At 58.9% G+C, this 14,914-nt stretch overlaps 1 protein-coding gene across 7 annotated transcripts in view; it reads right to left on the bottom strand.

Annotated features, from left to right (window-relative positions):
* The window catches only part of BAIAP2 (BAR/IMD domain containing adaptor protein 2), a 43,554-nt gene that overhangs the window by 17,064 nt on the left and 11,576 nt on the right, over positions 1 to 14,914 (bottom strand). For all 7 annotated transcript variants that reach the window (XM_066979964.1, XM_066979961.1, XM_066979963.1 and 4 more), the window contains exons 4-6: positions 5,849 to 5,910; positions 5,395 to 5,466; positions 4,996 to 5,133 (exon numbers count right to left, since the gene is read on the bottom strand). In XM_066979964.1, the coding sequence (XP_066836065.1) occupies positions 4,996 to 5,133; positions 5,395 to 5,466; positions 5,849 to 5,910 (272 nt within the window). The remainder of the gene's footprint in view (positions 1 to 4,995; positions 5,134 to 5,394; positions 5,467 to 5,848; positions 5,911 to 14,914) is intronic.

Raw genomic sequence — 14,914 nt, forward strand, 5'->3', positions numbered from 1 at the left:
CCTCCCGTCCCTCTCCCCGAGGCACGCTGTCCTCCCCCGTTACGCTTGCTATCTCACATCTGTTCTGCGGGGCAGCAGCCTCATCCTTCTACTATTCCTGTACAGTGTCGCACACGTGGTGTTACATAAAATGTTCAGGGAATGAGCTCCGAGAGCCGCAGCGGGCTATGCAGAGCTTCGTCAGCCGCTGCGAACGTCCCCGCGCCCAGGGGACACCGCAGACGGACCCCTGGTGCGTGGGATCTGCTGCCGAAATGCGCATCGGGCACGGCCCCAACCTGCACATCGGGCTGGGAGATCAGCCTTCCAGAAGCAGCATGAGGCTTCTCAGCCAGAGAGGGAAAAAGTGGTTTAAGCCTTCATTTATACAGAAAACCCCTCGGTTAAGGGGATTTGTAGCAGCTGCTTCAGGATGGGTAGGACCAGCTCAGGAAGCCTCGGGGCAGCAGGGGTGCCGACGGCAGCCAGGGCAGCAGAGAGAGCCAGCCCCAGCCCTGGGAGGGAGGGAGGGAGGCTTTCGTCCCCTGGTGCTGCCTCTGCCATCGGCGCTCACAGACCACAGAGCCTGGAAAAGGCACCGCAGGGCACGGCCCTTGTGGCACCACGGCCACAGGGTCCGGCACCTCCCAGAGCACGGTGCTGAGACCACACCAGCGCCCCGAGCCTCCCGAGATGCTGAGTGCTGACAGCCACGTGGCGCAAGGGGACGACATGCCAGCACGCGAGTTCCCAGCTAATTACAGAGTGAGTGACAGAATAAATGACAAAATGCTGCAAGGGACGAGCTCTCCCACCAGGTCCTGAGCTGCAGGAGGTAAAGCTGCTGGGCTGTACGGAGCACACGCGGGTAACCGCTGCGCTGGGACTCAGCCTCATTGGGCTGAAAGCTAGTGAAAAGCTGGAGCCGGTTATCTGGAGCCAGAGCTTTTACATAATTCTTCCCTGTTTGACTTTTACATAAGCCCTCGTAACCTGGTTTGCACAAACTCCTCGTCAGTTAGTGCTTCTTGACCTATGGCTAAAATTACTTCTCCTGGTGGGAATATCAGAACGAGGTTCCAATTACAAGAGTTTATAAAAACCTCTGGGCTATTTGGCACAGGGGTGTTTAACGCTTACAGCATCCCCACAGGAGCACAGGGGGACAGCAGGAGGGGCGCAGGCAGGAGCTGAGCTTGGCCACGTGCCCGGCAGCTCCGTGCCCCCCGTATTACCCCAACGCTGGGCACCGTGCTCCCCCCCCAAAAAAAAAAAACAAATCCAATTGCTCCACCGGCCTCACCAAGCAATCCAATTGCTCACAGCACTACCAGGGGGTGATGAGCTGCTTGGACCAACGTAGCTCCCTTGCTGGCGTGCTGATTCAGTCAAGGCCCTAAACCCACCGTGACCTCGATTTCATGCCTCAGCCATAACCAGCATTTAATGGAGTTACAGCAGTTCAGGCTCCTTGATGATTGTTTAATCTTCATATTTGTTTTCGTTCTTCTTTATAAGGGACGTGAAGTGAATGGAATTGGTTTATTCCCCCAGTTTTGAACACAGGTCAAAAAAATCTCAGCAACTACATAATTAGGGCAAGAGATCTGAGGCAGTGGCTGTCTCACTGCGGTCCAAGCTTTCATTCCTCTCGTACAACAGCAGCTCTGGACTGATTCATGAGAAATAAACCCCTGGCTTTGTTGCAACATTCAGCAGTAACAACCCGTAACCACAGCATCTCCTGACCATGACAGGCTGAAGCTTTGGAGGCTGAAAAATCGCTACAGCAGCCTAATTGCGCTTGGAGCTGCTTTTAAGCTACATGAGTCGTCTTCCTCGAAAACCACAAGGTGTTTCAGTTCAGAACCATCTTAACGCTGTGAAGCCCTTCCTCATCAATTAAGCTCCACCAGGCAGCACCCACAGGACGTGGGACCTGGGGCCAAGCCCCGTGCCCTCTCCAAGCACCACATTTGCTGCAGCCCCGCAGAAGCCCCCGCTGCCTGCCCCGAGCAACCCCCAGCTCTGTCCTCCAGATAATAAGCAACATGCAGCACTTGCTGAACATCAGCGCCTATTTCCCCCTTATAAAGGGGGAATATAGAATATATAAAGGGGGAAATCTGTTTTGAAGAGGGAGGGGAGACAATCCAAGGCTTTTTTTTTTTTAAACCAACTCAGCACAGGCTGCAGCACCTGGGCCAGGCTGGTGCCCTGGCACCATCCTCTGCCCCCTGCCCCAAGAGCCCTGCCCTTGCAGCAGGAGCTGGATGCCAGAACCACCACACGGGGCTGGCCCCACCACATCCCTCGCAGGGGGCACAAACCGCGGCCACTCGGCAAGCGGCAGCAGGGCAGAGGGGAACAATTCTGCTTCCCGCAGCAGGAAGCGCAGAGACGATGACAGAGCACCAGCCTCCTGGCTGCTGAGCGCTACAGTATCTTAAGTGGATGAGTCTTCAAAGGAAGAGTAAGATTTTATTGCTTTATTGAATGGGATGACTTATGTAGCTACCAGGACGTTCCTGCCAGCAGCACCTCTCCCACTACAAGCCAAAGCGATGCTCAGCGCCGCATTAGCAGAGCTCCAGCTGGCTCTGCCCAGCTCCCCAGGTGCCGTCTTGAAGCTGACTCCAGCGTCCCGTGAGCCCAGGAGGTGCCTTCAGCAGCCTCCGAGGAGGCTCCTCCTGGCTGAGTTTTAGCACTGGCCGTGGGGATGGTTCCGTGCCAGGCAAGCAAAGCTGCACACAACTCCCTGCTGCAAAGATGCCAGAGAAAAGTTTTTTCACGCAGCACGACCCCATGCTGCGACACGAGCAGCTCCCCCAGTGCCGGAGCTGCTGCAAGCGCCTGGTCCCAGCTCCTCCTGGTTTCCCTGCCCCAGCACATCGCATTTTCCCTGCCCCTGCCCAGCCTGCACATCGCTCCCTGGATCAGCGGCACGGCCGAGCACCCGCACCGACAGGAGCCGACGGAGCTGGCACCTGCCAAAACCCAGCACAGCATCAAGGCTGCCCTGAACGCTTTCCTCCTCTTCTGTTTGAAGCAAGCAATAGCAGCATCCTAGCCAGCACACAGAGGGAGAACCGCCCTCTCGACTGAATTCTGCAAATTAACTTATTTTGATCTCTGAGCTTGGGGGGGGGGGGTGGAAGCAGTTGAGCAGTTTCACGGCTCTTTAAGCTAAAGCTCTTCATAAGGCTTTTTTTTTTTTTGTAGAGATAAGCGCTTCCTAAATACTTACTGCTGAAAGATTAAGAGAATGAAAGCCTGATCCTGTTTTTCTTTGCCCAAAGAAGTGGTGCTTGCAGAACGACAGCCCTGCTGCCGCCGTTCCATGGCGGGAGCAAGCCATCACCATCACCCCTCTCGGCCGTACGCAGCCGATGGCCGGGGCAGGTTCTCTCCTGCATTGGGGGGATCCCTGCAGAAACACGGTGGCCCTGGGGACTCAGGCAGGAGCCAGGTGGCCCCGGCTGCACTTCTGCTCACCCCTGCCAGCAGCTCCCTCAGGTGAGGGGATCAGAAACCGGGTGCTGATGCTCTGAGTGTCCCCACGCTGAGAGCCGCCTCGCTGCTCAACGGGTCTGCTCTCCCACCGCGGAGATCTGGAGCAACAGATTGCAGAAACACCACTACTCCGAAGTGGTTTAAACTGCTCAGCTTTCAAGAAAGTGCCAGCCTTCGCTGCAGCACGCAGGACACCTAAGTCACTCTGCAGCAACACCTTCTGAAGATGCTCAAATTAACCATGCCTCACACAAGCGGCTTCAGTACAGTCACAGGAGCTGGGAGGCTGCAAATTAGCAGGAGCTCGATTCAGAGCACTCCAGCTCAGCACAGGAGCTGCACTCAGCGCCTGGATGAGTGTTGAAATGTTTTTTTTTCCTCCTTCAGCGATTATCCTGATTCATGCTACCAGGCGAGTGACTGATTTCCCAAATTTCAGTACAATTAACAATGTCACTTCCCCAGCTCTCTGCTGATTGCTTAAATGCCACCCTGTGCACAGCCCCAGCTGGTGAAGTGCCATCGGCATTTAGATCACCTTTGGCAGAGGTGGATCACTTTGGTCGTGTTATCAGCCCATTGCACCTGAAATATCAAGTTCTGATCCTAACACACCACCTTCTCACACCTTGCTTACAGACAGGAGCACGAGATCTCTGGCTTCAGAGTTCGCCTTTCCCTTTTGCCCCACGAGGTACGAGTCGGGCTGCGGTCACTGAACGCCCCTAACCCCCGGCAGCAGCAGGAGCACTGAGCCAGGCAGGTTCGCAGACAGATGCATTAATCTCTCATTAAAATATGCTCTGTTTGGACACGCTCCAGGTGCGACTCAGACCACAGGTCAGACTTCAGGAGACCTGAAGTCATCCCACACGTGCCTCGGCGACCCTGCACCGCAGCCCCCCCACCACGACCCAGGCACGGGCTGCGCATGGGATGCTCCACAACGAGACCTCGGTCCTGACCCGCTCCCTGCCAGGAGCCGCAGCGGGGGCCCCCAGGGACCCGGCGCAGCCCAGCCCGAGCTCCCGCAGCAGGCGGCGCAGGGCGCACGCAGCCCACACCGCAGTCACGCTGCCGTGATTCACTCGCCAGCCTCCTCCAGCACGCGCTCGCCACCCGGGCGGGCTGGGGGAAGGGACTCCCGTCAGAAGGCACGGAAAATATTTAAGCAAAACACCATCCAGAGGAAGATGGATCTGGCACAACAAACTAATGATCTTTTTGGGTTCATTCATTAAGCGGGGCGGGCAGGGGGGGGAGAATAAAAGAGCCAGCCGTGGCAGACTCGGTGGGGTTAGTCACCAGCGCACCGCCCTGCACAGCACCTGCTGGGGGCTGCCTCCCCCCCCGGCCCTGCTGCTCTAACACCTCCTGCGTTATCCATCACAGGCACCAACACCTCCCTGCCTGCTCCTCCTGTCGTTATCCAAACGCTGGCACGCGGCACGGAGCAGCCCCAGGCTGCAGGGGGGCGACAGGCACGGGGGCACGGGCTCCTACCTGCAGCTCCTTGTCCGAGTACTTCTGGGGGTTTTTGCTTCCTTGGCTTTTCTTGCGGAGTTTTTTCAGCTCTGCCTGGCACTTGTCGAGCGAGTCGCCCTTGCTCCTTTGCTCTGTCTGGTATTTCTTCAGCGCAGCCTGGGTGCGAGACGAGAAGGCTCTGAGCTGCTGGAGTGCTGCTGCCCGGCCCCAGCGTGCAGCCAGGGGCAGGCACACAGCCACTGGCCTCCAGGAGGCAAGGAGAGAACAAGCAGGGCTGTGACAGCCTAACACCGGGGGAAAAAACCACCGGTCTGTGTGGGTGACACGTCTGGTGGCCTGGGGACCCCTCCGTGCATGGCACGGCCGTGCCCTGTGCAGGGCAGAGAGGAGTAGGAGCAAACCATCGGGGTCACTTACGCTCAGGTAGCGCGAGTCCAGCTCCACCTTCTGCTCCAGCTGCGTCAGGAGCTCGTTGTGGAAGGACTTGAGCTGCAGAGAAAGAACAGAGGGGCTGTTTGTGTGGGCTGCCGAGCCCAGCAGCAGCCGAATGCTCCCCAAAATCCCCGCAGTGGGAACCGAGGGGGCCCAGGGAGGTGCACAAAGAGCGGTGACGGCCACTGCGTTGTGCAGCAGGAGGGGTCTGGGGCTGGAGGGGATGCTGCTGGCACTGAGGGATGGACAGAGGGACCCGGCAGGACACTGCGCAGCCACAACGCCAGCAGCTTGGCTTTGATACGAGCGAACTCTGTGCCCGAGCAGATCCACGTGGGGCTGGCTGAGATCAGATCTGGGGGCTCGGAGGAGCTGGGGGGGGGTTGCTCAGCCCAGGCTGAGGAGCAGCCCCCGTGCTGCAGCACCAACGCGTGCTCACCATCTCCTCCAGCTGGTTCTGGATCTGCCGGTGGACTTCTGCCATCTGGAAGAGCACGTCTCCTGGAAAGACAAGACATGGGAAGGGGGCTTGAGGTGCTGAGCAGGGGGGGACACCCCTGGTCTGGGGGCACCCCACTGGTGGGAAGGGGTCTGCAGCCAGACTGTGGGGCTCCAGGAGCGCACGGGATACCCCTGGTGCCCACCTTCCAGACAAAGGTGATCAGACATTTCAGACACTTGGACAAACGTTTGCCTCCTGTAGCACTGGGGAAAAGGAAGGAGGACGTGCAGCAGCCTGGCCCTAACACGCCATCACACCCCAGCCACGGCTCTGGCAGCCCCTGGCCCTGAGATGGGAGGACACGAAACTCCCCATCCCCACCGGGGTCACCATCCAGTGCTGTTATGAGCCCAGCTCACCATAGCCCGCTGCAGGCAGACCTACACCCTGGGGCATTTGCCTCGATGCCCCTGGACCCGTTCAGCCCCAGTGGCTGGGCTACAGCGCGCAGGGCTGTGAGCCCAGCACCGGTCCCTGCCCTGCCACCACCGTCCCCAGGCTGGGAACGGAGCAGCCGGGGCTGCAGGAGGAAGGGCTGTCCTGGCAGAGGGACCCCAGCTCTGCTTTCACTCTTCCTTTAATTTTTCTTTTCAAATGCAAGACCATCAAGCTGTGCTCCCGCGATTCTTTTCCTGGACAGGAAGGGCCACATCCTGCCTCAGCAAAACCCTGCGGCGGCTGGAGCCAGACGGCGGCCCCACAGAGCGTCTTTAGGAGAGGAGCCAAGGCTACTGCTCAGCTAAAAGCAGCGGCTCCTTCTCGGCTTTTAGGGAGAGCCAAGTGCCGTCAGCTGTCTGTAAAAGCCAACCTTGGAAGCCCAAACCCCCAGCACAGCGGCTGGGGCTTCGCAGGCAGCTTCCAGGGAGCGATTTGAGAGTTTAAAGCCGCGATCTGCCAGAGCTGTGCCTGCCTCAGACCCATGGTGCTGCCACCCAGAAGCGGCTGGGGGTGAGGAGCACCCAGAGCTCTCGCACTGGCAGCATGAGACTCTGGGGCACAAAAACGGCTGGCGCGTACTGGGCCAGCCCCAGCCTGCCACCGGGTCACCCTGTCCCCAGCAGCGAGCCCCACGTGCTCGGGCACGCAGGCTGCGCTCCAGCAGTGTCAACAGTGCTGGGTAACTGGGGACAGCCTGGTCCAGCGTTCCTTTGCTCCTGGGGCCAAAGCAATTTGTACTTTGCACCCGCACAGCGTGTCTCAAAACTCTCTGCAAACATTAAAATCCGAGCCCATTGAGTCCTGGGCGGGCGCCAGCCCCTCTGCTGCGGGCTCCGTGCTTTGAAAGGTGGAAAATTTGTCTCCGAGGGCTGAAGGTGCTCAGCCAGGCAGGGGGCAGGAAGCGGAGCAGCCGTCCCCTGCTCGGCCCCGCGGGGAGCAGCGATGCACAGAGCAAGGTGACCAGCCCGCTCCGCTCCCACGCCGGGGAGCCGGGCACCGAGATCCGCGCAGCAGCGGGCAGGCAGTTAGCTTTTACGGCCTCTTTGCAAGGTGCTGAACAAAGCAAAGCAGCCCACAGCGCTGAGGCGGAGCTGGCAGCGGCTCTGGCAATTACGCACATCTGGGATGAATAGCTCCACGCATGAATGGGAAGGCCTGGGCAAAAGGTCACCACTACGAGACCTCCAGGAAATTGCTCTCCGGTTGGGCTGTGGCCGCTCAATCATGGGAAGTGCACAAATTCCCACTACAAGGAGGGCAAGAAGAATGACGTAATGGTGGAGCTGGGTCGAGGTTCCTTTTCCAAGAGGATATCGGTGCATCGGTGGCCTTATTTCCAAAGCTCGAGCCATCCCCTCTCCTTTTCCCTTCCCATCTGACCAAAGCAGAGCCCCAGCTGACCAAGTTGGGCAGCAGAAAGGGCCAGGTGAGGGCTGGCAGAGAGCTCTGGCCATCAGTGCTGTGCAAGGAACGCTCCCAGAGCGGGGCCCGGGGTGCTCAGAAATCACGCACGTGCCACCAGACCCAGCAGCGAGGTGCAGCAGCACCAGCACTCCGCGGCTCTGCCCCCTGCGCTCCCCGCCTGGGGTAAAGCAGCCTGCTCCCGGCAGCAGGGGAGGTGGCTGGGACGCCTCCCAGGACACAGATAACCATCTCTGCTGATACTTTCTCCTCCACCACCCCCTTTGGCTGTTATCGCAGTGAGAGTACGGGGAGTTTCAGCCCAGGCTGAAACCCACCCCACATCAAACCGGGCAGGGGCAGAGCTGTTCCCAGCCACGGCGGCACGGCATGCCCCACTTCGAGCTGCCCCGGGTCCACCCCAGCGTGCTCCCAAGCACTGGGGTCAGCGCTGCTGTTTTCCCAGCTCAGGCATCAGGAAGCCTTGAGGGCTGCGGGTAGGCTGGGAAGGAGCACCCATGTGTGCTCCATGAGTGTGACACCGAGGGCACCCAGCGCCCCGCCGGCACGTCCCCACGGGGAGCAGGCAGCAGCACGGACCCAGCCCCCAGCCCTGCTCCCATCCCAATTTGCTGGCGGTGCAGCGGGACCAGCCCGGTGCCTGCAGCAGCTCCAGGCGAGCTCCGTGCTGCGCCCAGGCTCCGTTGCAGGAAGGCTGCTGGACGCCTGCCCGGCGTCGAGTCACAAGGGCTTCCTCTGAGGTTCCTCCCCAGGAGGAGACAGGGCAGCCAGTCCCGAAGAAACCAGCCCCAGGTTTCCCATGGCAGCCTCCGTAGCCGGGAGCCCACGCAGGGCAGCGGGATTTCAGCCACCTTTGGTGCTGTGCGAAGGCACACCCAGCACCTCTGCCACCCTGCTGCCTTCGCACCACGAGCTGCCTCACCGCTGCAGGAAGGGTACGGACCTTGTGAGGCACGAACCGACGCTTCGCCCTGACACCACTTGGACTAACGCAGCTTGGCATCAGGGAAGAAGTTAAACTGTGACTAAGAGATACAGCCGCGGCTGGGAAGCCTGAATATTTCAAGCCCTGGCTCAGAATAGGATCTGCAGCACTGCACCAGTGGTACACGGTGCAAGGCGCTCGCGGCGGTGTCGGCAGCACGGGGCCACACCGGGAGCTCCCTCCCACGCCACGAGCTGCCAGCACCATGCACAAGGGCTGTTTGCAGCTTAAACACTGTAATTACAGCCGTGCAGCAGGCCACAGACAGGGAAATGGCGTGGGTCACACTGCGAATCACACAGAGCGCGAGCACCGGGCTAGCTCTGTGCCAAAACACACATCCTACGAGTCAAGAAACCCAAAGTAAGTGCTTCACCCAAGGTCACAGGCAAAGTCCCAACGGGACTGCAGGAGGGCAGCGCGAGGGCTTCGCCCGTGCCAGGCTGGGCACAGCTCCCTGCAGGGACCGCCACGGCTGCAGAGCACGCACAGGGGCGAGAAGGCTGAGGAGGCAAAGGGAGCTGCTATTTACATCTGTCTGACTCACAGTATCATTCTCGCAGAACTATAGGGGCTATTGTGGGCCCTTCCCCACCACACCCAGCGAGGAACAGCAGAACAGGTTGTTCCACATCCCTCAGATTGCAATCGGGCACCGCAAGCCCTGCAGGAGCCAGCTGCCCGGCCAGAAGGCAGAGCAGTAGGAGCCGGCTGGCAGCGCCGTTTCTGAGCCCTGAGCCTAGGGAGCCTCTTCCTCTTCGAGCTCCATGCAGGCCGTTTTCAATAAAAGCACCAAACAATGCAGGAGCTGCCCAGGCAGCGCCCCAGCAGCACGCAGCAGGGATGCTCGGCAGAGCAAAGAGCGCTGAGCACCGCTCCTCACGCCTCGAGCGCAGAGGACGCGACCCCCTCAGCACCACTCCGCACCGGGATCTCTCGCTCCAGGGGCTCCCAAACAGAGCAAAAAGGGAGGAAAAGCCCAGAGCAAAGAGGAAAGCAAAACCAAGGAGCCCAGGGGCCCAGCCCCACCACTCTTCCTCCCCTGCTTTAAGGAGGCAGAGTGACAGCATTGGGATGGAAATAGCCAAGCAGGCAGAAAGGAGAATTAGTTTGTTAAATGGGAAAAGGGAAGGGAGTTAACAGGGCAAGCTGTCCGAGTGCTGCCTCCTGAACCATACAGCCAAAGGTGTGCCATGGACAAGGCTCCAACAGTTATTTAAGGGGAGGTGTCAGTCTGTGCCCATTCTGAAAGGAGCATCGTTTCAGGGTGCTGCTACGAACCTGGCAGAGCAAAACCCACCCCAGTTCCCTCCACGGTGCTGCCCAGTTTCACGCATCCCCGGGCGGGTTTCCCACCACCGAGCCTGGCTGGCTCCCTGGGCTCCCACAGTCAGAGCTCGGCACCCGAGCTGGCGTGCGGATGCTTCCCAACCTGTCCTCAAAAGGCACAGCCTGGCAACAGCTCCAGCGGCTCGCAGAGATCTGCTGAAAGTCTCATCCAGCCAGATTTACGGCAGGAGTGTGCTGCTGAAAGCTTCCACAATCTTATTTCTTCCCTGATATTAATGCGTCTTGATTCGAGCTCATGAGATGCTGCACAAGCCACAGACAAGCCCTTAAGCCACTGAGAAAAGCACTTCTCAGCTGAACCCCTGATTCAGACAAGAAGGCTCCAGAACCTGACTTTATCAGCTCTGACATTAAATTGCAAGGCAACGTGGAGGAAGATTTGTGCATGTACAGTGGGAAGGATACAAGTATGGGAAAACAATCAGCTTCTCCCCACTGATTCATCTATTTCCTCTTCAAAAAGGTTTCATTTATTTATCGCAGCCCAAAAGGATCACACAGGATTTGTTGATGTTATATTAGCAACTCATCAGCATTATAATGATCAGTTCTGTTTCCAGCCTGCGTTTCAACCCATCTTGGCAAAGCTTAAGACTTTTTTTTTTTTTTGAGATGAGGTAAAGAAAGAGGCAGAGGCTTCCCCAGACACCCTGACTCAAGAGAGGTGCAGGGCACATTTCCAGCAGGAGGCCCTCGCTGGCTGAGCCCTTGCTGCCTCTGGCCTGTGGTTAATTCATGGGCACAGGAGAGCACGGACCCCCACGAGCACCCAGCACCTCCAGGACCCAGGTCTGGGCAAGCAATGGAACCACCCAGTGCATGGCTCGGGTGCAGATCGGCCTCCCCCAGGCTGGTGGCAGGCTGTGGGCATAGCAGGGCGCAGCCCGGCACAGCAAAGATCCACTTCTGCTGAGCTCCACTGCTCAGCGTCTCCTCTTTCACTGACACCAGCCCAATTCTTCCATTTTCTCCTGCACCACCAGATGTTCGGAAAGTAAAGCAGGATGTGAAGTGCCACCAAGGTGCCGCTCCTCACATCCCCATCTCCAGATGGAGAAGGATGCGCCCCTGCCTAAAACTCACGATCTCGCAGCTCTGCTGCTGCTGGACTGCAGAGGCCAGCGCCTGGATGTGGCTTGTGGCCACCCCACCTCTGGGAGGACCGCACAGCACCGGGGAGCCTTGTCCTTGTGGGGCTGGGCACTGGGGGCGCAGGCAGGTGGCACCCCCCCAGGAGGTGTCACTGACGTCCCCAGGAAATGCCTGTTCTGGGGGAATGGGCTTCAGCCAGACACAGGCTGCTGTGGCGAAGATGTGCACCTCCCTTACTTGAGCACAAACTGCAAGCTCCATTTTCCAGGAGCACTTGCATCAACCTGGGAAGGCTAAGAACAGCCTCGGAGGCAGAGTCCTGAATTTCAGGAACAATTTCTCTGGCAAATGAGGCCTTCAACAGAATTGCAGGTGGGAGCACCCGGCTCCAGAGCACCCATCCTTCTGGCAGTGCCAAATTGTTACCTGCTGAAGCGCATCATTAAGTCCAACCTCAGAAGGATGATGCCACGGGATTCCCACTGCTCTCCCACCCAGGGGCACTTTGCAGGGACACCACAAGCTGCTGATGGCAGGGGGAGATGTCCTGGGAGCAGCACTGGTTTCCCAGGCTCTGCTCTCACGGGTACGAGCAGGCACCGAGCCCCACGGCCACCACCAGCCTGCTCCAGCACATCACGGCCTCTTCGGCTCACGTATTAAACACTTTGCTGCTACGATGACCTTTGGCACTTGCGGGATCTATATCTGCTGCAGGAAGCTCCTACCCAAAACAGCTGCAAATCCAATTAACAGATTAATAAACCTCCCCAGAGGATTGAGCACAGCACAAAGCCTCCGCACCATGCCAAGGCCACCGAGAGCTGGGGTCAGGCTGCAGCACCGCAGCGAGAACAGGAGCTGGGACGTGCCTGGACAGCCCGGGGTGTCCCACCAGGCCGCTCCCACCTGCACCAGCAGCACCTCTGGGCTGCCCCCACTGGGGCCACGGAGCCCCTCCTGGGGCACGCGGTGCCTGCAAGAGGCAGGTCCAGCACCCCAGGTCCGTAAGCCGTGCACCACTCTTGGAGCCTGGTGTCCTCCTCGACTGGCACTGGGCAGCTCTGCAGCAGAGGACTGGAGCACAGAGGTGCCACGGGATACGATTTTATCGGGCAAACCGGGCACCAAGAGGCCCATTATCTAGGGGAGGCTCGCTGCAGCTGAACAATGGAAAACTAATTACTGCATTCCTTCCCCTTGCGTGGCGCCGGGCTTCACTCAGTCTCTGATCCAAGGGGACCTTGGAGAAAAAGCAGCCCCAAAACGAAATCCTCCCCCAGCCTGAAGGAGCTCTCTGCAGGTGCTGTTCAGCCCCTGGAAGAAGCACTTTGAGCAGCATCCAAGTGACTTCAGTGCTGCACTTCTGCTGGCAGCAGCGGCACAAGGGCCAAAGTCACCCAAGCACTTTGGGGGCAGACTCAGGCTCCTTAGGAGCTTCCCAGATCAAGCCCAGAGCAAGTTTCCACTGATCAGACAGGCAGCGTTAACTGCCTCCAGCTTCTCAGCTCCCCAGAAGCCTCCTCAGCCTCCGACAACACAACGAACAGCACAAGGAGCCCCTCTGAGGGGCTGCGGGCCTGGGTCTAACCCTCAAAGTACCAGAAGCTGGATCAAGGCAGGCGGCTCCATCCATCCCTGCCAAGCTTCCAGCAGTGCCAGGACCCAGCCCAGCCCCAGGACCTGCCAGCACCACGAGCCCCCCCGGCCACCCTGAGCTCCTCCATGAGGATGGAGCAGGGAGCAGATGGGTGCTGCTGAACCTGGTGACAAGGGAGGCACAGCACAGACCTGGAGCATCACCGTCATCAGACGAGTACGAAGTGCAAATGGTTTTCTAAAGTGTTGGGAGCTTGTTTTTTGTTGACCCATTTGATAGCCCCGAGATAAAAAACACAGCCCAGGCCAGCTCAGCACCCGAACCCCCAGCATCGCCGCTTCCCAGGGTGGCACAGGACAGCTCAGCCAGCACGGAGCTGCCTCAAGCAGCTGGTTTGGGGCACTCTGCTGCTGTGCAGGGCCCGTGGGAAGCTGCACGCCGTACCCAGCCGGGACATCACCTTAGCTCTGAAGAAAACCAGACTCTGAACGTCCCAAACCCCGCAGTGGGGCTGCCAGCACTACAGCCCCACCAGACGCCTGCACCCAAAAACCCAGGGCACAGAGCCGATTACAACTCAAGTGCTTCATTATTGCTAGGTTTCCCGTTACTGCGTGAGATTATCCCGTCTACACACTGTTCCGAAAATCTGGTGGGGAATTTATGAAACATGTGAAGCGCTAAGCAGCTGGTGAGCACAGAACCGAGCTGCAGGCAGCGGTCTGGCAGGCGCTGGGGAGGCTGCTGAAAGCTTGCAGCAAGGTAAGCGTGCGGCATCACTGCAGTCGGAGGAATTTGCTTTTAAAGCAAACGCCAAGCAGAACCAGCCAGCGGGCTGCCCTGTGCTGGACACCCAGCGCATTTGCTGAGGCAGGGACCACCCGTGGGTGATTTTCCAGTGCCCAGCTTAAAGAACAAGCTCCTCGGAGCCGCACGTGCTGCTACGGCGTTGAGCTGGGCTGGAGGGGCCACGGCAGGGTCAGCCCCAACCCTGCTCATGGAGGGTGCAGAGCCAGGGCAGGCATCGGAACCTGGGACAGATGCTGCCTTTCATCACCTTTCAGAAAGGATCTGCAGTATTTTACTTTCTATTGATGCTTTGTCCCAGAAATGGCACCAGAAAAATGCCCATGCTCAGGAAAGAGTGTTAAGGAGGAAACAAATCCCCAGTCCTCCTCCTTGGAGCCACCACCGGACATCTTGGAGCAGCATCCCCTGTGCTGCCATTTGGGGAGAAATCCACCCACAATGGGATCAGCTCAGGCCCACGGCATGAACGCGAGCGGTCATTACAAACAGCCCCATTTGCTACAGCCTTTGGTAAGGCATGAAACAACCCAGACCCCAGGGCTCGCTTCCAGCACTATCAGCAGTCACAGCAGAGGGCTGATAAGCTAAAGGTGTTCCCAGGAACTGCCTACCTTTGGCTGGCGCAGCGAGCACAGCCCAGGCTGAAGCATTCCTCAGCCCGTTCGCACATCCCATTGGGATGGGGTGGCGTCCCTGCCTCTTATCAGCTCCAGGGAACCACAGCCAGAAATTTTATCTCCACTTTCTTCTGCACGGAGCAGCTGCCACAATAAATATCAGCAAGATCACCGCAGCAGGAGGGCCGAGGAGCAGCCACTGGCTACAGGTCGGGGCTAACAGGAGCTGCCAGAAATCCCCTTCCACCGCCGAGCCCCCGCACCGCACACCACGGATGGGAGGCGCAGTCATCTGCGAGCATTTGAAACCAACCCCAAAATATCCAGGTCACGTACCAAGCGCACACCGGGAGAACCCTTGCAATGCCTGCTCTCAGGCTGCGTTCCCCTGGGAAGCAGGGCCACCAGGGGCCATGCCAGGGCGAGCGAAGCCTGCAGCTGCTCCGAAGGGGAAGCCGGGTTTGTGGCCCCAGCTCCCGCCCGCGCGGCTGAACCGCTCTGGGGAACCTTCCCCAGACTTTCACTTCCAGGATGACAAAGCCACCGTGGCTTGCGGCCCCAAAGAGGCAGTGAAAGCCTCGCGAGCAGCGGCAGAGGAAGCCCTTGAACGAGGTCTGCACAGCCTTCAGCCTCGCCTGCTGCACGCATCGCCGGCAGGGCTCTCGCTTTATTTATTAAACAGAAACAGA

Source organism: Anser cygnoides, chromosome 19, assembly GCF_040182565.1.
Source record: "Anser cygnoides isolate HZ-2024a breed goose chromosome 19, Taihu_goose_T2T_genome, whole genome shotgun sequence".
NCBI lineage: Eukaryota > Metazoa > Chordata > Aves > Anseriformes > Anatidae > Anser > Anser cygnoides.